At 35.7% G+C, this 25,282-nt stretch overlaps 1 protein-coding gene across 2 annotated transcripts in view; it reads right to left on the bottom strand.

Moving 5' to 3' along the window:
- Positions 1–1,257: 1,257 nt before the first annotated feature.
- Positions 1,258–25,282, bottom strand: part of tmco1 (transmembrane and coiled-coil domains 1) — a 49,542-nt gene continuing 25,517 nt past the window's right edge. For both annotated transcript variants that reach the window (XM_069937773.1, XM_069937772.1), the window contains 5 exons: positions 21,508–21,567; positions 17,151–17,197; positions 16,649–16,716; positions 7,862–8,006; positions 1,258–1,780 (listed from right to left, as the gene is read on the bottom strand). In XM_069937773.1, the coding sequence (XP_069793874.1) occupies positions 1,682–1,780; positions 7,862–8,006; positions 16,649–16,716; positions 17,151–17,197; positions 21,508–21,567 (419 nt within the window). In that variant the 3' untranslated portion in view covers positions 1,258–1,681. The remainder of the gene's footprint in view (positions 1,781–7,861; positions 8,007–16,648; positions 16,717–17,150; positions 17,198–21,507; positions 21,568–25,282) is intronic.

The raw sequence follows: 25,282 nt of genomic DNA, 5'->3' as shown, positions 1-25,282 counted from the left end.
ACATATTAATTATCATGACAAGCGGTAGACAAATTCAGTGTCCGTCTCCATTTTGGCCACATTCAGACAATGGCACTGAAATACTTCTGTAACCAAATGTGGAGGCACCCTCACCATGGACTGCTCAGGGCAGCAGTGCTGACCAGACTCTGGCTGGTGCCGATCAACCGCTGAGCCCACAGCTCCTAGGACCAGCCGATGAGCAAGTATTTCCTCAAAAAGTCTAAATGTCCTGAGAAGTTGAAAAGTCCCCCTCCTGGCTCTTCATTTCCAAGATGATCCAAAAGTGAGAGCACGATTACTGTATTTGTAGTCTTTAGTCTGTCTGTCATAATTTAGTATGTTTTTAGTTGTTTACTACTTTTATTGTTCTAAGATTTACATAGTCTACTTGTGTACAGTGTGGTCCCACCAACAACTAAATAATTAACAATAGTGTGACAAGAAATTAGGAGAGTCTATTTTGTTTCAAATAGTAATTTGGGATCATTTACTGTCACACATATGCAGAAACTATAATAATTTTAACCCATTATCCTCACATTTTCTTTGATACGAATCTATTCCACCTATTCTTTTTATGCCAGCTTTGACAGCATGTTCCTTCAAACCTTCATGTACTAGTGCCTGGTTGAAAGGACAGAAGTTGTGCCTAGTCTGTAACACACCAATTATTAAATGGAACCCACAGTAAGAAGCTTTTTATATCTCATACACGTGACATAGGTTATTTTGCCCATCAAGTCTATACCAGCACTCAAAGCATTCCCATATAAACTGAACACAGACAGCACCCAAGGTCAGAATTTAACACTAGTTTCTGGACCCACGCTGCATCACAACTAACCACTGTGCCTTCACACATCTAACCACACTTTTGCTCATAGACGTGCAGAGTTATTGTGGCTGACATTTATCTAATGATTTAAGACACATCACATTATTAATTAAGAATAATATAAACTTTGCAGCTGACTTATTTGAAGTCTTTTAATAATTCATGTGATAGCTGGGAAAATATTCCATTCACTAGAAGTCCATCACCTTGATAACCAGAATTTATTTAAATAATACTTGGTTCTCAATATGCCCTTGTATTGCTCCTAGCCTCAGTTTCCATTTTTTTTTCCTTTCCTATTTTCATTAACTGCTCAGATCAGGTAGTTAACTGCTCAGATCAACCCAAGGTTGGTTCAATTGTGAAAGCATACATTTTGTTTGGCTGTTACTATACTGATAAAAGTGACCACAGCAGGATTTTGACAGTTAATACTTTTATTCATTCATGACACAAATTAATCATCCACTTCACAGGTTCGCGCATCAAAAAAAATATTGTCTCAGAAAAAAAAAAATTTGATCAAGTTGTGCAGTTAATAGACTCTAATTTGGGCATTAAGATGACCCTTATGCTTTGGAACTTAATTTAAAATTTCTCTGCCTTAAATGTTGTTTTCTTAACAATGCAACAAACTTTCAGACAGCAAATCTTCTGAGGATATCAAACCATCAAATATTATTTAAACTTTATACAGCCTTTCAATTTCTCAACACCCAAAATATAATTCCCTTATTGCTGAAAGGGAGTTCAAATTGCCCCTTTTGCTGTGAAAAATCTAAACTGTGCCACCATTTTTTAGCAAACTGGGTATTTGAGGTACAACACTATCTGTCAGTTCTATCAAGAGAATTTGCTTGTTTGAGGTGGAGGTCCCAGGAATCCTCCAGCCTGTTTGGTAGCTGCACGGGAAGGAGCCAGACCCAGCAGTTTCTGAATATTCTGAGAAGCGGAAAAAAAAAACAAATATTACATGATGGTATTGGAAGCTAACAATTTAAATAATTGCAATTAGAGACAGACAACATTAATATATGAATCTTTCTTAACTTTAGCTACTAAAAACTTAATGCACAAAATTATGGTAAAAAATGGGAAACAAGTCTATTCCATTGAAAAGTTTACATGCAAATATTTCTTTAAAAACATTTCTTAATAATGTGCATGCTTAGCAGGATATAGAAGAATAGACATTTTCGAGCACCCATGGAAAACATTTTGTTCATTATATCAATACTGGTTCAAATAAAAACTACACAATTTAATTCATCCTGCAATAAAGGTCTGAAGCTCACAATTCTCCAACTACATATCAAGATGCTTCTTGAACATGACAAGGTTTCTACTTCTGACCTTTCAATAAGTGAACTCAGACCCATACCATTTTTAAAAAAAACTTTACCATGGTTGGTACATCACTAACTAATTCTCAAATTAAATTCACAGAAATTGCCCTATGTGTAGCCAGGAAGTGTATAGCAGTTGTTACGAGTTCAGAATACCCATAAACTCAGCAGCAATAGATATTCAGCAAGACAAATGGGTGCTTAAACAAAAGTTGCTTTTAATTATCTTTAACATGAAAATAGAATCACACTTCAATTTATCACTATTAACTTAACTAACCTAACATAACCCCCTTCTAATTCTATGCACACGTGTATGTAATGTGTGTGTAAGTTTAGAAAAGTTATTTGATTCACAGTCCAATCACACTTCAGATTCCTCCAAGTTACCTGGTTGCAGGCAATTCTTATACTGTGCACAGAATTTAAGCAGGCTTTGGTGCTTGAAAGGTAAATGGTTACTGCTCAGGAAGTTTCTTGTCACACTCACAACTGATTCCTCATAACCAGCTACTTTAGTGTCTTGCTGAAGAAAATGGCCCCATCAGGGTTTTCCAAATGATAACCTCCTTCTTTCATGTCACCACAGAGTTCCTTTTTGTTTCTCTTATTTTAAGTGAAGTATTAGGCAGCCAGTCCTCTCCTCTTGTATGGACCACAAGGGCTTTGACCAGGCTGAAATAAGCACTCAAACCAGTCTTCCAAATTGGGTTTTTCCACAGCTTGCCAGCTTCTCCTGTTCCAGTCCCAGCTGTTGATGCTGACTGTAAAACTGCAAAACTGATCTCTGTCTCTCTCAGAAAAAAACCTGTTTGACCCTCTTAGAACAGCAAGTTCCACTCCAGACAGCCTGAGGCTCTAAGAGTTCTTTCATCTGTTGTCTTTTTGTAAACAATCCATTAGTGACATCTCTTGGGCACTCTCCAAAGCTTTTGCAAAGGCTCTTTAAATATGATCTGTTTTAAAGTGTTTGTATGTGACCTACACTAAAAAAAAATGTGCCCCAATTTATCTCCCAAAAACGTATCTATTATACAATACAAAAACAACATAGAAACATAGAAGATAGGAGCAGGAGAAGGTCATTTGGCCCTTCGAGCCTGCTCCGCCATTCAATGAGATCATGGCTGATCTCAAAGTTCAGTACCCCGTCCTCACCTTCTCTCCGTAACCCTTAATTCCCTTATTCTAAAGAAATATATCTAATTCCCTCTTAAATATATTTAATGAACCTGCCTCTACTGCTCTCTGTGGCAATGAATTCCACAGATTCACCACCCTCTGGGTAAAGAAATTCCTCCTCATCTCGGTTCTAAATGGTTTGCCTATTATCCTCGAACAATGGCCCCGGGTTCTGGACTCCCCCACCATCAGAAACATCCCTTCCACATCCATTCTGTCCAGTCCTGCCAGAATTTTATATGTCTCTATGAGATCCCCTCTCAATCTTCTAAATTCCAGCGAGTACAATCCCAATTTGCACAATCTTTCCTCATAAGTCATTCCTGCCATTCCAGGTATCAGCCTGGTGAATCGCCTTTGCACTCCCTCCATTGCAAGAACATCCTTCCTCGGATAAGGCGACCAAAACTCCACACAATACTCCCGGTGTGGCCTCACCAAGGCTCTGTACAACTGCAGTAAGGCATCCTTATTCCTATACTCAAATCCTCTTGATATGAAGGCCAACATACCATTTGCCTTTTAACTGCCTGCTGTACCTGCATGCTCGCCTTCAGTGACTGGTGCACAAGAATCCCTAGGTCTCTCTGCACTTCCCATCTCCCAATCTATTGCCATTCAAATAGTAGTCTGCCCTCCGGTTTGTATTACCAAAGTGGATAACCTCACATTTATCCACATTGTAGTGCATTTGCCATATATCTGCCCAGTCCCCCAATTTATCCAAATCTCACTGGAGCTTCCTGAACCCCTCTTCAGTGCGTCGTCTGCAAATTTGGAGATATTACATCCAATCCCTTCATCTAGATCATTAATGTAAATTGTGAACAGCTGGGGTCCCAGAACAGATCCCAGTGGCACCCCACTGGTTACCGCCTGCCACTCAGAAAATGAGCCGTTTATCCTAACTCTCTGTCTTCTTTCTGCCAGCCAGTTCTCAATCCACATCAATATCTTGCCCCCAATCCCATGAGCCTTGATTTTGCATGCCAGTAATTTATGTGGAACCTTATCGAAGGCCTTTTGGAAATCCAGGTACACCACATCCACTGGCTCTCCCCCATCTATTTTACCTGTCACCATCTCAAAGAATTCCAATAGATTTGTCAAGCACGATTTACCTTTTGTAAATCCATGTTGACTCTGTCTGATCCCTTCTCTGCTAGTCATATGCTCCGCTATTACATCCTTAATAATGGATTCCATCATTTTGCCCATTACTGATGTAAGCCTCACCGGCTTATCATTCCCCACTTTTTCTCTACCCCCCTTTTTAAATAGTTGGGTAACATTAGCTACCCTCCAATCCATGGGTACTGATCCTGAATCTATCGAGTTCTGGAAAATAATTTTTAAAGCATCTGCTATCTGAACGTCCACTTCTTTAAGTACCCTAGGATGTAGATTATTAGGCCCTTGGGATTTATCGGCCTTCAATCCCTTCAATTTCCCCAAGACCATGTCCTTAGAGATACTGATTTCTTTCAGCTCCTCCCTTGCATTAGTCTCTACGTTTCCCAACATCCTTGGGAGGTTATTTGTATCCTCTCTTGTGAAAATAGAGCTAAAGTAAGAATTTAATTGGTCTGCCATTTCCTTATTCCCCATTATATATTCCCCTGATTCTGACTCCAAGGGGCCTACTCTGGATTTCACCAATTTTTTCCTCTTGACATATCTATAAAAGCTTTTGCAGTTGGTTTTTATATTTGCCGCAAGCTTACTTTCATAATTTATTTTTGCCCTCTTGATTAATCCCTTTGTCCTCCTTTGCTGCATCTTGAACAGTTCCCAGTTTTCGGATTTGGTACTTTTTTATGCCAATTGATATGCTCTCCCTTTGGACCTAATGCTGTCTCTAATTTCCCTTGTTATCCACAGTTGAGTCACCTTTTTTGGTTTATTTTTATGCCAAACCGGTATAAACGATTTCTGCAATCTGTCACACACTAACATGGAAGTCTGACTCCCATCTACTCATATAGGTGGTCTTCCGAGAAGAATAGCTGTATCCCACTTGAAAAAGTCACATACAATTTCATGAAGGGATATAACACCTTCCTAAAAATCTGGTAGCCTTATTTAGAGCATATAGGTACCTCACTGGCACCAATATAGGGTTATGATCACAACTGGCTAGCCAGTGGACTGCTGTAAGGATTTTAACATTGTGGTATTATCATGTCTCCATACTTTTTACTGTACACACTGACAGTGGGATGCTTTTTTTTGTGTTTCTTTTTTCTTCATTCTTTCTCTGTTTAATAGGACTTGTATAGAGAGGAAGAGGTGGAATTCTCTGATATTTTGTATTTGGTATGATTGTTGATTGTTAAAATTATAAATAAAATATTACCAAAAAAAGAGGCTTCTTCACTGCTGTAATCCTTCTACTAATTGGTTTAAATCCATGGTGCTTAGCTTTTGACAACCCTCCAAGTGAAATGGGCCATGCAACTTAATTAAAAGTTACTAACTTATCTTTAAATATTTTGTTCTTTAATATTAATCTTAAGTATGTTGGCATTATCAACATATTACTTGGTGTAGATTTTTTAAAATTATTTATATCTGCACTTAAGAGCATGACAAAAATGTTAATGATGAATCGTTTGCAAAGTAAGCATTTGTCAGTACTGTAGTAGCTCAGTTGCCAGCCCAAGGCAGAAAATTACAAGTCCCACCTCAAAAGCTTCAACACAATATTGGAGGTTAGCATTCTACTGTTGTAGAAAAACATTGTGCATTGTTGGAGCTCTTTACAAAAAGATGCTGTATCAGGACTTCATGTATCTTTCCAGGACCATGTAATGTATTCCCTAGCTATACTTGGATGAACAGGCAAGTTCTGGCTCATTTCCTAAGTCATATTATTCTTAAATTAACATCACTATATGCATCCTCATTAATATATTGCTGGTTATGGTATCTACCTTTGTGTAAATTGGCTGCCATATTTTCTACAATGCAACTATGGCTATGATTCAAAAGGTATTTCATTGGTTTTAAACAACTTTAGGTTATTCTAAAGTTGGGAAAGACGCTATCAAATTACAAGATTTTTCTTTTAAAATATTAAACATTACCAAAAACATTATCAAAAAAAGTTACCAAACAAAAATAAAAAGACGTGGAAAATCTAGTTAACCATCAGTGATTATCAATCAAAAGTACACCTGTTCAACACATCGTAAATATACAAGGAATGCATAGAAGACACACTGAAGACTGCAGATGCTGAAATCTGAAGTTAAATACAATCTGCTGGAGCCTAGTGGATCAAGTGGCTCCAATTAGTCTGTCACCACCCCCCCCACCGCAAAGATGTTTAGTAACGAGCTCAAGTTACCTTAAAAGTTTTGAAATATAAAAACAAAATTGAACCAACCAAATCAAACTTTAATTGAATACTTAAAACAATTCCACAGAATACCACTAAACCGAAAGCAAATAGGAGAAAAAGAATCAAACAAAATATCAGTGTAATATTCTACAGTAAATTTCTCTTTTTATATGAATATTTCCTAAACTAGTTACCTTTGAATTTAACTAGAAAAATCTAAGAATGCAGAGAGAGTACAAAGAACAGTAAGCACGTGCGCTGACCCTGCGCCCATATCCAAATCAAAACTAAAATTTTGCTGCTTACACATGATAAATATCCCTCCTTTCTCTTCATATTCATGTATCTCTTTGGAAATCTCTAAAATGATACTACGACTTCTACTTCTATCACTGTACCTGGAAGTTAATTCTAGCTACCCACCATTCCCTGTATATAAAAAAAAAAGTCCCAGACATTTACCTTAAGCTTCCTCCCCCTCATCCTAAACTCATGTCTTCTCTTGTAGATGAGAGTTTACTGGCATTGCAGAAGTAGAGATATATACAGTGGAACCAAATTTCTTAATCGTTGCTGCCAAACCTCTCAGTGATGCTTTTATCCTGGGGAAAAGATTTAAATGTCCACCTTATCAATGCCTCTCATGCTTCAATCAGGTTGGCCCTCAGATGCATTGGAAAGAACATGAAGTCCAATTTTAACAATAATGTTAGTTAAAAACAGGCAAACTCAGGGCAAATTTTGTTTGTCAATTTCCAAATAAAAATCCCCAACATGAAAGCATTATGTTACGTGGCTCATATCAAATACACAAAATAATCAACACAAGAGCATTCCATAAACTAACATGGTAACATTAGTGTTGATTTGTGAATGAATTAATCTAAATCCAGATCAGTGGCACTGCAATTTTCTTTACATTTAGATTTTTAGCTAAAATTAATTAATATTAAGAAGTGCTCTCAAACTCAAATAACTAAAGAAAAGATTAATATTTGCCCTATCTAAAAGTGCAAGTTTAGAAATGAATACCCATCAGATTTTACTGTCCTGCTGCCCTTGGCTGATAGTGTCTGTGGAAATATTAACTTTAATTCACACAATTCTTTTAATTCTTTACCTGTATTTTCCATTCCCAAACCCAATGCTTACCTGTCGAATTGACATTGTACACAAAATGTACAAGAAAATGAAAGAACAGTCAGTGTAATCTTCTCCAAGGAGGTTGCGATGGGATAGTCCTTGGATGTATGACAATGGGACAAAAGGGAGCTTTGCAACCACTCGGCCATCAAATCTAGAAAAACAACCATAAACAGTTATGAGCAGTTCAGTATTTCATGGCTAGAACATGAACAATGATGCATGTAAGCTGGTAAAAAAAATTACAAGACCTAATAGGCAATATCAATTTTTGAAAACTGGGACACTTTCCTTACCTTGAAAACAAATTACGCAAAGAAAGTGAATATTAAGGGATTTAATCATAGGATCCAAGAAAAATATGAAACCACAACACAGAAGCAATTACTTATCAACTACATTGCTATGGAATGCATAAAAAGGAAACATTAAAAAAAAATGAAGAACCAATGACTGAAGATAAAAGAGAATACTATTTCTGTTCCAGAAAAGCAATTCAAACAAGTATTAAAATAAACATATATCACTATTTTCCATTTATATACATTTGATCTCTCTTTGTTACAATTTTGTTTCAGACCTGTTCAAACGCATTCTCATTTCATACACATAAAATCTTTAATAGACAAAATTCATCAGTAGTCCGTTAACTTCTTCCATTACTGTACTGTACGAGCTTTGCTACCTTATCTAACAAGATGGTTGTATCTCAAGTATTTCCGGTCAGCATACTCGACACTAAACCTTGACTGTTGCTAACCTGTTAGGGATGCTTTTGAAAAATAATGGATCCTCAGTCCAATATGAAACAATTTACTGATTCTGCAGCTGACAAATATTTTGCAATGAATATGAATTCCAGTATGAAGCTGATTGTCATCCGAGCATTCCTCCCCCTGTTTTGTCTGCTCTTCAAATATTACATGGACATCTTCCAATTAAAGTTACAGGTAAGGTTATATGATGAGATCTACTTTCCTCAGTTATTTGTCCCAAAGTGTTAATGACACTGAAAATTTACTGCGGCTGTTGATCTCTTGTTTATATAATTAATTCCCTTGTTAAATTATAGTAAACAATCAGAAATCACGACTTATTACATAAACAACCAGCAATTAATTATCTACGTTTTTTGAATCTTTTATTTTTGATTTTCCAAAGACTCGTGCAAATCCAATAAACAAAATATTACTCTTTCCACATAAAATAATTTACAGTCCTTATGTCCCTCTCCTTACACCCTTCCCTTCCCATCCCTTAAATTATACAAATACTAAAATATAAAAATACAAACACCACCTAAATACTGACAAAAACAACAATCCTTGAAGCTTAGAGGACCTCTGATATTAAATAAAAACAGGTAGAGACAAAAACACGTCATCATACTCTTCATCCTTTACCTACTGAAACAGATTGTTTATTTTCTCTTATTCGGGGTGGGGGGGTGTGAATTATATCTGTGCACCTATGTGCCTCAAATACAGTTGCCACAGTTCAACGAATGTGATATATCTCTTCCGTAAATTGTAAGTGATTTTCTCCAGGGGAATGCAACACTGTATTTCCATATTCCATCATGCAATATTTAGCTGGGAGTCAAACTTCCACATAACGATTATACATTCCTGACTTCTGACAAGGCAACCTTCACAAATTGAATTTGGTGTTTGGAGTCTAAACTATACTTTCCCAATGTCCCGTAGAAAGTACAACTCCAGATCCTGTGGAAAATCCATCTTCGTAATTTTTTTTCTCCCCAGAGTGTCCCCCAGGTCTTCCCAGAAGGATCTCACCTTTGTACACAGTCAGGTGGAGTGGACAAAGGTTCCTATCTCCATACCGCAGCTAAATCACTTTCTGAAATTTCTGGCTTTGACGTGTAATTTTATCAGTGTGAGGTATAAATGATGCAAGAAATTATACTGCACCAATATGTGTCTGGCATTAACAATTCCTGTCAGGCTATTTTTTTTAAACTTTATTTAATATTTTTCAATAAGAATAAACAGATTTTTACAGAATAAGTAATCTAATAATAATAAAACAATAAAACAAACCCACCCCTCCCCCTCCCTCAACAGATCCCTCAAGGGAAGCATTAAAAATAAAAAACATTCAATAATTTACAATATTACTAAATTCATATTCTTCATAGGTGTCCACATCTTAACAAAAAAATCATAATTATTATGTAAATTGTATGTTATTTTCTCCATATAGATACACGACTTCAACTCATTATTGCCATTGAGTTAAATTTAACTCCACTTCATCTTTCCAAGACATAGCAATACATTTACGAGCAACTGCCAATGTTAGACGAATAAACGCTTTCTGAAACTTATCAAACCCCAAGTCCACTAACGGAATAAAATAGACTAACAAAAAAATTTTTGGATCTAAAGGAAATTGAATTTTAAACAAATTTTGAAGAGAATTCCTAATTTTAAACCAGAAAAAGATGAACTTTATCACACAATCAAACAGAATGTAGAAATGTTCCAACACATCATCCACACCTAAAACACAGATATGAATTACTAAATCCATATCTTTTCAATTTTTCAGGGGTTAAATGTAACTGATGCAAAAAATTATAATTAACCATACTACATCTTACATTAATTAATTTAGTCAACCCCTCATAACACACATTTTCCCAATCCACCTGACTAATCTCACAATTTAAATCATTTAAATCCCATTTAATCCTAGATGTATCTAAATTTTGCTTAACCACAGTATCTTATAATAATGCATACATTTCTGATATAAAACCATTATCTAAAAAATGTGACACCATAAATTCAAATTTAGTTAACTTAGAAATTTTCATTTCTCTTCCAAAATTATCTTTCACTAATGCCCTAATTTGGTAATAAACAAACAAAGAATTCTCTAAAATCCCAAATTTCTCTTTAAGCTGATTAAATGATAAAAATTCACTTTCTTCAAAACAATCCTGCAATCTTTTTATTCCTTTAATCCACCAATCTTCTAAAACTCTTATTTAATGAAAAAAGGAACCAATTTATTTTGATATATTAGGGTTTGAATTGATAAAACTACCTTTTGATCCTATTAATAAATTCCTTTTAGTCCAAATTTCTAATACACGTTTCAAAATTGGTACATTATATTTCTGTAATAAAACAGTATTCCATTTAAATACAAACTGATGAGGACAAGATTCCAAAATCGCAGCCAATTCCACCCTAGCCCAACTAGGAGGATTAGAAACATCTAACATACGATTAATAAATCTTAATTGACCTGCTTCATAATAATTAAAAAGATTAGGTAATTTCAAACCTCCCAAAGCATACTGCCAAGTCAATTTACGCATCGCTCCTCTTGCTAATTTTCCTTTCCATAAAAATTCTCAAACTACTTTATTTAAATCTTGAAAAAAAGATTTCAGAAGAGAACAAGGAATCGATTGAAACAAATATTGAATTTGCGGAAAAATATTCATCTTTATACAATTTACTTGACCTATTAAAGTTAAAGGTAAATCCTTCCATTTAGTCAAATCTGTTCCAATCTTTCTCATTAATGGTACATAATTTAAATTATACAATGATTGAAAATTTCCATCAATCATTATCCCCAAGTACTTAATTTTATCAGTCTATCGAAATTTACTAATTTGACTACATTGATCATAATTTCCTTCAGAAATTGGCAGTATTTCACTTTTATCCCAATTCACTTTATATCCAGATAATTTGCCATATAATTCTAAACAATTTTGCAAATAAATTAAAGACTGATCTGGATTAGTTAAATATATTAAAACATCATCAGCAAATAAATTAATCTTATATTTATCCTGTCCAATCCTTATACCTGTAATATTCTCATTCTGCCTGATAGCCTGAGCTAACAGTTCAACGACCAACGCAAATAGGGCTGGCGACAAAGGACAACCTTGACGAGTTGAACGTGTTAATTTAAAAAAGGAAGAAGTTTGACCATTTGTCACTGTCAGGCTATTCAATGACAAATCTTCTCACCATCATTCATCAATTGTTATTCCTAAGTCTGACTCCCATCTTTCCCTTGACCGATGTAAGCCCATCTTCAGCCTTCACTTTGGATTATGGAATACATGCTAGAGATAAATTTACACACAATCCCCTTTCGAATTAGAGTCTCCATGTCATTTCTATCGGGCAGAGTCATTGATGGTCCCAGTTTGTCCTGAAGGAAAGACTTTAATTGCAGAAAGCAGAAGAATGTTCTATAAAATAACTCATATTTAGTCCTCAACTGCTCAATTATCTACTTATTTCAAAATAATATGCCAAGCGCACTACATCTCAAGCCAATATTGCAAGCGTACAATGTGACTCAGGGGAGAGAGGTTTATTTTAAACCACTAAGCTTAGTGCATGATGTCCTTGTATCTAGGAAGTTGGAAAGACCAGGAATAATTAAGTTGTCAATTCTAGTTTCTATCCATTTCCACTTTAAATTACTAGGTTTAGAGAAAGGTGGGAAGAGAAAAGAAGATCATTCAAGGTTTCCAATGATGGTCATCCAATAATCTGAAACTGAACAACTGTGATTAACCCATATCAACATAATCAATACCAGTGAAAGAACACCATATGAAGAATTAACAGAACAATGCTATAAATAATAAGGTGATGCACCTTGCTATTTCCTGTCAACACTGAAAATGAGCAAAATGAAAATACGCAAAAATAAAGGAGGTTCCCACCCCCCCCCCACCCCTTTATTTATGTTCCTGTCCTTATTACCTGTACTAGAATTTAAAAAAAAACAATCCAGGCAATAAAAGAAAGAGCAAAAATAATTAAATGGTAAGAGAATATTGAAGGTTGATGGTACAATACAAATGAGTCTTACAAAAAGGAATGGCTTTGAAAGAAACAAGTATTTTGTTTTCTTATAAAGTTAATGTTACAGCTAAGATTATGAATTCATTACCTTATCAAAATAAGGTAATGAATCAATTTAAAGGAAATTCAGCTACAAACTAACAAAATATTGAAAGAAAATATTCAATCTCAAATGGATGAACAATGCCTTAACATCCAAGAAATGATCTTTAAACTTTGATTAAAAATATCTCTTAAGAAATGAAACAATCAAAAGTATTTCACAGCAAAGGAAAACAAATGAAGACAATCTCCTTTTGGGCGATACAAAACTGCAAATAAACTCCATCCATCATCCAATTTCTGGAAGAAATTCTCACCCTAAATACAAATATCGCAAAAGGTTACTGAAGAATAAACAGTATTATTGTTGAATCTTGATGATGCCCACCAGTTTTATATATTTTAATTCAATTTTGGAATCTGGGTGTCAAATTACCCAAACCTCATTCTAAATGAGTTGGCAGAGTTTAGCCATCACCATGAACCACTATAGTGCTTCTGGGGAAGGTAGAGTGGTTTTGGGTAGCAAGTTCCAGGATTTAGACATGCAACAAGAGAACAGAATGCAACTTAAGGGAACCTGCAAATGGTGGTCTTCTCATGCATCTGCTTCCCTTGTCCTTCTTGGTAGCAGAGGTAGTGTCTTTGGAGCTGCTGTTAGAGAAGACAGGAGGAAGTGGCTGCAGCGCACTTTGAAGTTGCATTCACGCTACCACTACCAAAGGAATGATTGATGGTGCCAGTCAAATCGACTGCTTTGTCCTGCATGGCAGTGAAATTCTTGAGAGGATTGCTCCTGGACCCTCATCAAAACAAGTGATAAGTATTCCATCACTCTCCTGACGTGCACCTTTGGAGATGGTGGAAAGGCTGTCAGGAAACATGCCAAATTACTGCAGGAGAATGGGCCGCTAATCAGCTCTTACAGGCGATATTTGTATGGTTGGTCCATCAGAGTTTCTAGTCAATAGTGACCCACAGGATAACAATGGTGGAGCAATAGCAATGCCATGGAATATCAAGGGTCACTAAGATTAGAAATTGAAATAAAAACAGAAAATGCTGAAAGATTCAGCTGGTCAACCAGCATCAAGAATTAATATTTCAGATCTGAGGCTGTTCATTAGAACTGTTTTTATTTCATTTACTGAGAAGATTCATTGTGCAAATTATCAGCAAATATTCCCATTTCTGCCTCATCATGGAAAGAAGGTCATTGATATAATAGCTGAAGATGGTTGGAACTAGAACATTGCACTGAAGAACTCCAGCAGTGATGTTAAAAAAAAAACCCCAAAAAACCCCCAGGAAGTCGGAAATAAAAACTCAGCACGTCAGGCAGCATCTATCGAAAGAGAAATAGATAATGCTTCAGATCACTGACCCTTCATCAGAATTTCCTATTTTCTACTTCCATTAACAGAATTTCCATTTTAAATCCTTGCAAAATAGTTGCTCTTCCTTTGCAAATGGTCAAAGCTAAAAGGCACCCGAGATAAAACTTCAAAACATATTTCTGACATTTAAGATAATATTATGGAAATCGTGTCATGAAATGCAACAATTATTTCAAACGTAACAGGATTTCATTCTTAAAATTCACCCACTTTATTAATAACTGAACTAAATCATGCAAACTGTTGTACACACTTCAACATGGGATCACTTTGATGTTCACTCGTCAACAGTTCAAACAGTACAACAACCAAGTTCTTCCAATCAAAAGAGAGTTACATCTGGACATCTGTGGAAGAAACTTCAGAGGACTGATTCAATATTATAAGAACTATTTCTCAAAGATCCAACATACAATTTAATTTCTTCGAAGTGAAAAGGACCAAAGCTGCAAAGCAGCAGCTTAGGCAAAGAAAAATAATAGGATGGGCAAAATAAAAAGTCATTGTGATCATCTCACCTTTCAATTATGCAATCTCATGTAAGATGCAAAGCAAACAACTTGCTTAAAACACATTACCAAGGCTGACTCATTTGCCGAGGCCAAATTGTTTTTATTATAAATGATGCTGTACATATATTATTGAACACCTCTAATTATTTGCAAGGCATACTTGAAAGTTACATCAGTTGAAATTTTGTTTCTTTGTCTAAAATACCATGTAGTTTGGGATCTGGAGTTACAAATCTATATCATTGTATTTGACAGGCAAACTGGTAACTCAGGATACCTGCTGCCAGGGTAAAGTAATTTTCTGCAGATGTTCCTGGTATCTTCAGCAATAACATCATGTTATTTCAAGCATAATACTAGTGTAGCCAGTAATCATTTTAACTATTTTTAAGAAAAAAAGTGTTTAGACATATTAAATTGGAATATATGGCCCCTCTCACCTGCAATTTAGTGAATATCGTCAAGGCAAATCATCATACTCTGCGACATAGTGCATTGTTGTAAAGGTAATATAGTAAAACACCATTATCCGGCACCTATAGGGATTACAGATGCTGGAAATGCAAATTTTCCAGTTGACTGAGACACATTCTTATACACCTACATTAAGAATACACCATTTAAAGGACAAAAGACAGTGCAAAATATAAGGTAATTTGAAACAAAAATCTATTATAATCTTTAACATTTAAAGTTAATTTTAAATGAGTAAATTCTGTAACTTACAAAATTTAAATTTAACTTCTAACCCCGAATACTGGGGAGTGTAACAGTGTTGCACTAGCCGTTATGCTCACTGTGGTGTCATTATAATGAATCCCCCCTCCCCTAACCAAGTTTAGAGATAAAGCCTTACTAATATACCTAATACTAATATAGACTCTTACTAGGCAGGGTTAGGAAGACATTTTTGGAGAGTCGCCCCAATGGCGAGCAGCCTCGACCAGCTTTTCATCCTGGTGTCCCAATCAGACCCTCAGTGCAACCCAACTCACATCAATGCAAGTGTCCCAGTCAGGCACTTGGTACACATTCCTCACGCCGACAACCCAACTCACCTCCACACCAGTGATCCGATCAGGCCTTCGCCACACATTCCTTGCACTGACAACCCGACTCACCTCCACGCTAGTGTCCTGGTCAGACCCTTGACACGCTTTCCTTGTGCTGACAACCCAACTCACCTCCACACCAGTGTCCTAGCCAGGTCCTCGGCACAATCCGACTCACCTCCACGCCAATGTCCCACCCAGGCCTTCGGCACAACCAGACTCACCTCCACAGTAGTGTCCTGGTCGGATCCTTGGCGCACCTTCCTTTAAATTTAAATCACATTGGTGAGTACTGTAACAGAGTTGGCTAGCTGCAACGCTAACTGTGCCTCTGTCATAATTAATCCCTCCCTCCTCCAAGTTTACAGATAAAGCCTTACTAATATACTTAACAATATATTAATAAAGATAAAGACTCTTACCAGGCAGGGATAGAGAGACACTTTGGGATTGTCATACCAGCGGCGAGCGTTACCAGCCAGCTCTTCATCCTGAGCGCCACCATTTTATTCAAGTACAACTTTATTGAAACTTTATTTAAACAGCTGCTGCGAGCGGGATATGACCAGGATGCTCCACTGGATAAATGTTTGCTCCCAGGGGTTGTGTGTTGCTTTGGAGAACATTTACTTTTACAATTTTAAACTTTTATTTAAAATTTTATTTATTCTTATTCACTTTATTTATTCATTTATTTCCATTTTTTTTTTGCCAGTATTTGAGTTTCCAGTTGATTGAATACCAGAAACAGAAATTAACATTCACTATTTTCCACCATATTCTGCAATGCAAAACTACCACATCCAAGAAACATGTAATCATAGGAATGAGTTCCATTATTCTTGCACTGATTTGAAACAAAAATTAGTTAATTACAAAGATTAAAAATTCTAAAGCAGGAAATTGCTTTAGGAATACTTACATAGAATTAAACATGCCCATTAAAGCAGTAAAACAGAATCCAATAGCAAACATCGACTTCATTCGTACCTGATGCAGGAAACAAGAAAATTATTACCAAACCAGCAAGTTCTAAAGAACAACCGTATATCATTTGGCAAACTGATTCCATTTCAATTTTATTCCATATAGAAGCCTGGATGCACATTAAGCTGTTAAATCATTACTGTAATTTTTCTCACTCTGACTTGTTATATTTTCAAGAATTAGTCACCAACTTAAACATACAATTAGCAAAATTCGGACCAGGGACTACCTTCATTATGAAAGAGAGCAATCAATACGCTGTACTTTGGAAGAGACCAGAAGACCCAGGAGCCCATTGAGTCTGCACTGCCATTCAATCATTAGCTGATCCATTTTCCCCTCAGCCCCACTGCCCAGGCTTCTCCCAATAACCTTTGATGCCCCGACTAATCAAGAACCCATCAATCTCTGCCTTAAATACACCCCATTTAACTTACCATTGAAAGATCCCGATTGTTATTTTTCAGTTTTTCTTCCTGTCTCTCTGAAAATAATGTTATAAAATTATATATATATATTTTTTTTTTTAAATTTTTTAAATATACACAGGTTTCTGTAAGTTTCTAATCAGCTCTGCCAAATACCCAGGAACAAATCCATATAATGGTGTTCAAGCAACAAGGTCAAATTGTAAAATTCTTAAAGCAAGCCCTTATGTCCTGGGAACCATGGAACAAATAGACACTGTGAAAAAGAGCATAAAATGCAAGATTTTCTCAACAGGTTAGGCAGAATCTGTAGAAAGAGAAACAGAATTGGCATTTCAGACTGAAAAACTCTGAAGAAGGGAATTCTGCATTTTGTTTTTATTTCAGATTTCCATTGATTTTTATCTAGCAATATGCAGTCACTTTCTTCCTCCAAATTTAATAAAGCTTCCATTTTTCTGGTACAATTCCAAGCACTACTCAGAGTAGCAAAATCATTCCCTAGTTTGTTGCAAAACATGTTATAATTGAAAAGATCAACAGTATCCTTTTAAAGAATACACCATCCCTCTCATGTAAATGTATTACAGGTGGGATTGTGTTCCAAGAAAATGGACAATAGGTGATTTTCCTCAATGAAAAAGATGAATCATCTGCATGCATCAAGAAATAAGAGTTGAAAAAAGTTTGTTTACTACATTTTCTTATACATTCTGAGAGTAAATTTTATTCCACATTGAAAAAAACAGGTAGCATGGTTCGCATGATGCCACGGCATCGCCAACGACCTGGGTTCAAATCTACCCGTTACCTGCATGGTTTCCTCCCACATTCCAAACACATAGGGTATTGGTAGGTTGATTGGTCACATGGATGCATTTGGGCATTGCTGGCTTGTGAGCTGCAAGGGTCTGTTACCATGCTGAATCTCTAAATTAAATATCAAATTTTTGAGCAATGATGTGGATTCTGTAAGGGTGAATATCTATGACCCGAGTACAGAAATTGTCTATTATTTCAAATCACTCCTTCAAACCATAAAGGCTATCTACTGCAACCACATGTAATAATGGTTCCATATTTGTGAAATCACACTCAGAAAAAATTCTTCACAAATTCAAAGGCCACACAAGCATTAAGAGCTTAGGTAAAAATCCCTAAATTTAACAGTGGAAGTGCCAAATACTGGAAAACATAACCACTTGGAAAGACTGAAACAAAACCTTTGTTCTTCACTCCTATTGAAAAATTTAATCACTGGAAACCTTGGAATAAGACATCTGTATTAACAAGGCAAGGGAATAAAAAAAGTTGGGAATCAAAGTGCCTGAAATACTTTTCTTCTTTAAAAGATATCTCTGGCTCTTCCATGACCAAGTTCTTCTGAGATTAAGTACTCCAATTAACAACATTGATCATTTTGTGTAACGATCAACTTATTTACCAGGAATATCCATCAAGTTCTGTAGGAATTCCAATAGGATAAAAAAATCATGTTTATCAACGACTTGCACATACATAATATTAAAGAAAAACACACGCAAGATCATATTTTGGAGGTTTTCTCAGATAGACATGTTTTGAAGAATGCATTAAAAGTATGATAATGCCATTTAAAAGTTTTCCACATCATCCACGCTTTCAGTGATGAAATGTGAATTAATGTTTTGGGTAGAATTCCCTTCTTCAGAGCTTTTCACTATGAAATGCCAATTCTGTTGCAGAATATATCCATTCCAATTTGCCTACTACAGCAAGAGATCTACAGTAGATACCATCTCTCACCCGCTCTACACAAAACCCTGGAACATTTGGAAGCAAAGATGCATACATCAGGATGCTCTATATTGACGTTACAAGGCCACAGGACCGCAAAACCTAACAGCAATAAATATTCACCAAGACAAATGGTTACTTTAACAAAAGTTGCTTTTAATTATCTTTAAACATGAAAACAGGATCACATTTTAACTTATCACTATTAACTTAACTAACCTAACTTAACCCCCTTCTAATTCTAAGTGCAATCCAATCTCACTTCTCATTCCTCCAAGTTCATTGGTTGCAGGCAATTCTTACACAGAATTTAAAATTTATAAAGTTCACCAAGCTTTGGTGCTTGAAAGGTTCCACTCAGGAAGATTCCTGTCAGTTTTCAGAAAAAGATTTGTTGTTTGCTGGACACCCACAACTGATTCTGTTTAATCAGCCACTTCAGTGTCTTCCCGAAGAAATTTGCCTCATCAGGGTTTTTCCAGATAATAATCTCTTTCTTTCAAGTTACCAGAGTTCTATTTTGTTTCACTTATTTCAAGTGAAATATTAGGCAGCCAGTCCCCTCCTCTTGTATAGACAAAGGATTGACCAGGCGAACTAAGCACTCACAACCAGTCTTCAAAATGGGGTTTTTCCACAAGCTCGCCAGTTTGTCCTGTTCCAGTCCTAGCTGTTGCTGCTGGCTGTAAAACTGCAGAACTGATCTTCTCTTCCCCTCCCAGAGAAAAGTCTGTTTGACTCCCTCTCTACTTGCAAAAATCACAAGATCCTCTTAGAACAGCAAACAGCACTGCCAGACAGCCCGTGGCTCCAAACCTACTCCTCAGAGTTCTTTCATCTGTTGCTTTTCAAAACAACAATCCATTAGTGAAGTCTCTTGGACACTCCCCAAAACTTTTGCAAAGGCTCTTGGAGTTGGCCTATCTAGCATGAGCAGAGCTCCAGTATTTTAAATGAGATCTGTTTTGAAGTGTTTGTATGTGACCTACACTAAAAATCCTGCCCCAATTTATCTCCCAAAAACATATCTATAATCTGTCACAGACTACGTTCAGCAATCAACACCATCATCCCCTGAAAATTGAATATCAAACTCCAAGAGTTTGCAAAAAGTTTTATATTTTTTTCTTTGTTTAGATTTCTCTCTTTTGTCTACTCATCTTTTTCTTGAGTACAGTTTGCATAACCAATAAGAAGAAATTCTGCCTGTCCCACAGGAAAAATAATCTCAGGGTTGTATGTGTTGTCATGTATGTACTCTGACAAGAAATGTGAACTTTGATAATGACCATCTTCAAATGAACTTCATTCCCTCATGAGCTCCCCCCCATTAACAAAGCTTTATTCTTGGTTTCCTGTTTCCTTTAGATGTACTTTGAAGATTTATCTTATTGCCACCTTTATTCAGATTAGCAATTATTCAAAACTGCAAGATAGTGGATCAATAAATTTAAATGTGGAGATAATTCCCAGAAAATTGAAACAAATAGTTATGGTTTCAGCAAGAGATCTATGCACTCAAAGAAAGTCTATTCAGACATTTTAACATTTTAAACTTAAAGTATCTCAACCCCATGGTTTTATGAAAGTCCATCTCAAATTTACAAAATAAACTGCACTTGTTCACAAGGCTATCTGACAATTCTATAAATTTTGACTGAATCCTTTGCAAAACAGAACTCAAACGATTCCAAATTCCACGTTATTACAAAAAGAAAACATCTTGTGGAGGAAATGAAATTAGATTTCAAATAAGTAAAAGTGAAATGAGCCAAAATTAACCAGATGAAATTGAGCAAGAAATGCACATTTAATGCCCCTTCCTATTTCACAATTGCAGTACTCACAAGATTGTCAATTTATGTCATCACATTTTAATAAAGATATGAAGTGGCAGATCTCTCCCTACAAAAAGAGCAGATCCACGCTGATTTGTTTTTTTTTCCCTCTTATGGCAGAAGCTGAAGATTCCTGTGTGTTCACTTTTTATTCCAGATCACACCAGGGCATCTGTACTGCACAACAAAGACAAGCTCAGATTTCCCAGGTTTTAAGGATCAGAAATTATCCAGTAAGTTTGTGCCCTGGCACATGAAACAACCCCACTGAAAACAATGGAAGAAAAAGCTTCCCATAGAAGCATATTGCCCAGTTTAATTTCATTCATTTACTTTAAATATATTGTTTTTAAGTGTATGATACCATTTTTTTTAAATTATTTTTCTTTAAGTTTGTTGTTAAATCAAGCCCAGGTACTTCTGATTGTTTGCACACACCAATTAGTATTCGTGAACGTTCAAACTCAGTGATAGCTTTGACATCCGAGAACCTGCCAACAATTTCTCATCACTGTCAAAGCCATTCTGGGAGGAAATCCAGTCACTAAGACTTTGAAAAAAAATCTTGCATTTTGCCAGTCAGCTGGAATATCAACAGAAGAATGCATCCAAAACCATGCTGGAAGAAACAATATGGCTCAAGGTCCAGCGATAAGTCTGAGATGCAAAACCCAAAAGTAGGCTTGTTTTTTTCTGAAAAATGCTGCTTGCTAATAAATACTCTAGAAGTGAGATACTCTGAAGCTAATTACCTATTTTTTTCTTTTGTTGTCTCCCTGCAGATTCTGTAATGGATTCTTTCTTCTTTTCTACTGTTGATAATAAACACAATGAGAAATCATAATTAGTCAAAGATAAAATAAGTGTATATCAAGCTAACCCACCACTTCCTCAATTATTCTCCTATTTAATACCATTCACCACTTTTGTTAGAACAAAGATGTCAATAGAAAGGTTCAGGTAAACTTGAATGATGTCAGGTAATGTTTATGTTACACAAGTGAAAAATTTAAGAGAATTTTCTCTCAGCTCTTTCACCAAATTTTTAAGAATACATCAACACAAAGATGGAGCTACATTCACCTATCAACACTGTGCCTACAAGAGCACATCACAGATTTTAAACTCTCACAAGTCTTCATCTTTTAAAGCCTCAATGTTTTAAATGTGAGTATAAATGTAACATTTAGAAGACATTCGGACAGGTACATCGATAGGAAAAGGAGGGACTCAGACCAAGCGCAGGTAAATAAGACCAGCTTAAGTTTGCAACAATCGGGGGCGTGGCAAGATGGCGTAGGGAACAGACGTGCCTTCCAGACCTCTCCTGACTCTGATTTATTGTTTTGTCTTTAAGTGCCCGTTAAAGTTCTTTTAAAAGTTTATAAATAATAAGAGGTGTTGGATTAGTGCCTAATGGTTTATATGCAAAAAAAGAGGTAAAAGAAAACATCAACAGACTGTTAAAAAACTACATTTTCCGAAATTGTCTGAGCCTACTTGTTTACAAGAAGCCAGGACTCAGCGTAGAATGGATCCAGAGGAGGACGTGCAGAGTTCGGCAATGAAGCTCCGTTTTAAGCCGGTAAGGCTCTTTGAAGGTCGCATTCAACAGCTTTCGGACCAAGGAGCTGGACGGGTGCCAGTATTTCACACAACGGCCACTGAGTGCTGTTACTCAGTCTTTGACAGTTGAATCAGCTGGGGCACCACCAGCTGGAGAGTTAAAGAGCTGTCATTCGACCGCTACAGTGGTGGCGCTGCAAAATGCATCTTCAATTACAACAGTTTTTCCAGACATCGATTCAGTGAAGATGATTAAAGAGATTTGGCTTAAAGATAACACTGATCTTCAGTCTCCTGGCATTGCTGGGGGGACTTTGAGAGGGATTTTTATACAAGGTCAAACTGCTAGAAAAGATACTAAATTAAGGGAAGGGATAGAAGATCCCGTGGTCTCTAAGGAACAGCAAGACCTCATTATGCCTGAATCTACTTCTGTTGAAATGTCTGTTAAGGATCTTGAAGATAAGATATATTCTGTATCGAGTCACTTAGCTAATTTTGTGAATCTGTTTATTTCGATGGCGGAAGTCATTAATGAAGCTTTTAAGCTTGAAACCATTGAAAGATTTGAAATGTGTGATCAAGGTTTAGTCGATGTACAGGATCAACTGCAAGATGAAAATAGAATAATTGAAACATTGCAGATCCAAAATTAAAATTTAGCAAAAAAGGTTGATTATTTGGAGAATCAATCTAGACGGAACAACGTGAAAATTGTTGGTTTGCCAGAAGGCATAGAAGGACCAGATCCAAGAAAATTTTTTACTGAATGGATTCCACGAGTGTTTGGACAGGATAAATTCCCTGAAGGTTTAATACTGGAACGTGCTTATAGAGTTTTAAGAAGAAAATCTTTTTCAGGACAGAATCCAAGATCTGTTTTGATCCGTTGTTTAAACTATTGTGACAGAGAGACAATTTTACGTACGGTTACTAGAAATGCCCAGCAAAATAGATCTCCTTTGATGGTTCAGAATAATCCTGTTTTCTTCTATCAAGATTTGAGTCAAGAAATTATGTTTCAACTATGCGAATTTAATTCTGTGAAAGAACGGTTGTGGAAAAAAAGACATAAAGCAACATTCAGGTATTCTGCGGTACTGAAGATTTTTTAGGATGGAAATTAGCCAAAGTTCTTTGACAATCCTAAAGAGGTTATGGACTTTGCTCAGTCTCTACCAATCATGCAGTTTCAGGAACGATGTAGTCCTTCAAGGTCTCCAAAGAGAGTAGAGATGTAAGGTGGGATCCAGATTTTTTAAAAGAAATGGAAGCAATGGTGACCGAAGTGGTAACGTTGATTTAAAAAAATAAATCTTTTATCTTTTTTTTGAGAAGAGTTTAAATAGTTTAAATAATGATGATAGTTTAATGAAATGGGAGTTGGGAGAGGGAACTGGGTGGGCACTAGTTTCCAGAAGTCATCAGCTACCTGTGAGTTATCTCACACCCAATATTTTGGGGGAGTTACCGCTTTGGGCGGTTTAAACAGGAGGAGGTAGTTGTGACCTCCGACCTGTTTTTTTTTCTTTTTAATTTTTGGGTTAAGAAGTGAAGGTTTTTTTTATTATTTTTTAAATAAATAAATTTTTTTAAAAACTCTTTTTGTTTTCTGATTGTAATTGAGAGGGAATTAGGAGGTTTTTTTTCTCTCCTTTGTTTTCTTTTTTTGGGGGGGGTTCTCTTTTTTCTTTCTTTTTTAAGAGGATGATGTCACAGAAGATAATAAGTCAAAAATTGAGGATGTTGAATTAGATGAAGAGGAAGATGAGGGGAAAGATGATAAGAAGAAGAAGAAAATTAAGTACAAATACATTGAGGGAGAAGAGTTTAATAAAATTAAGTTAATTTCGATAGAGAATTTTGAAGATGTTATAAATGAAGAATATGGAGAATTTTATAAGAGTTTGAACTTTTTTTTCTTTTTTTATATAAGGGGAGGGGAAGGGAATAAAAAGTTTATCTGATTGTTTTTCTAAGGGATGTTTTTGTTCTCTCGATGAATTATAAAGGAAACTTGGTATTAATGGAAATTCTGTATTTATGTATATTAATTATGATTTTTTTGTATAACAGATATGTGGTTGATATATGATTTTAATATTTGAATTTAGTTTTAAAGTGGATTTCATTTGTTAAATACATGAATTATGTTTGATTTAAATATATGTTTAAGGGTATTATTTCAGTATTGATTTTTTTTGTTGTTAAGTTTTATCCTTTTTTTGTAAGTGGGGTTTTTTCTATTTTATTTACAACATTGTTAATTAATTCTTCACTCTTTATTTGGGGGGGAGGGTTGGATTAATTTTAAATTAGATGATTAATGCTGTGTTATAATTATTGGGGGGGTTAATTTGTGTAGTTTAATGATGTAGTATTCTAATTTTTATTATCTTATTTTTTATTATTTCTTTAAATGTAATCTTTATTTTATTCATGTCATAAAATTTTAAATAAAGTATAAAAAAAAGTTTGCAACAATCAGCATTGACAAGTAGGATCGAAGGATCTACTTCCATGCTCTAGGACTTGAGTCGGTTGCAATTATCTCTATTTGCATGGATACACACAGCCACCCAAGAAGTTTCATACTTTGCATAAAAGTTTACTTGATGAGTATCCTGGTGAATGAATACCCCTTCATATTACTAGCACATTGCACCTGTGAACTATTTATAGGATGAATTGCAGCAATTCATTTCAAAAGTACTAGACTCTTGTGATCATTATCATCAGAAAAATTAAAGCAACAATAGTATGGGAATACAATCCACTTCCAAGTTCTGCAAATCAGAAACCTTCATCTGAAAGCAGACCATCCCTTTGTTATGTCTACAACAACATTCCAGAATTCCCAAAACCAAAGTGAGATTAGCATATCATAACTAGGAGGGGAGTAATTCAAGGTCTGTAAATGGGTGCCTGAGAATGATGCTCACTTCTCTCACCAACTTTACA

The sequence above is a fragment of the Narcine bancroftii genome, chromosome 5 (genome assembly GCF_036971445.1).
Source record: "Narcine bancroftii isolate sNarBan1 chromosome 5, sNarBan1.hap1, whole genome shotgun sequence".
Lineage (NCBI taxonomy): Eukaryota > Metazoa > Chordata > Chondrichthyes > Torpediniformes > Narcinidae > Narcine > Narcine bancroftii.
This window is presented reverse-complemented; position numbering and strand designations above follow the sequence as displayed.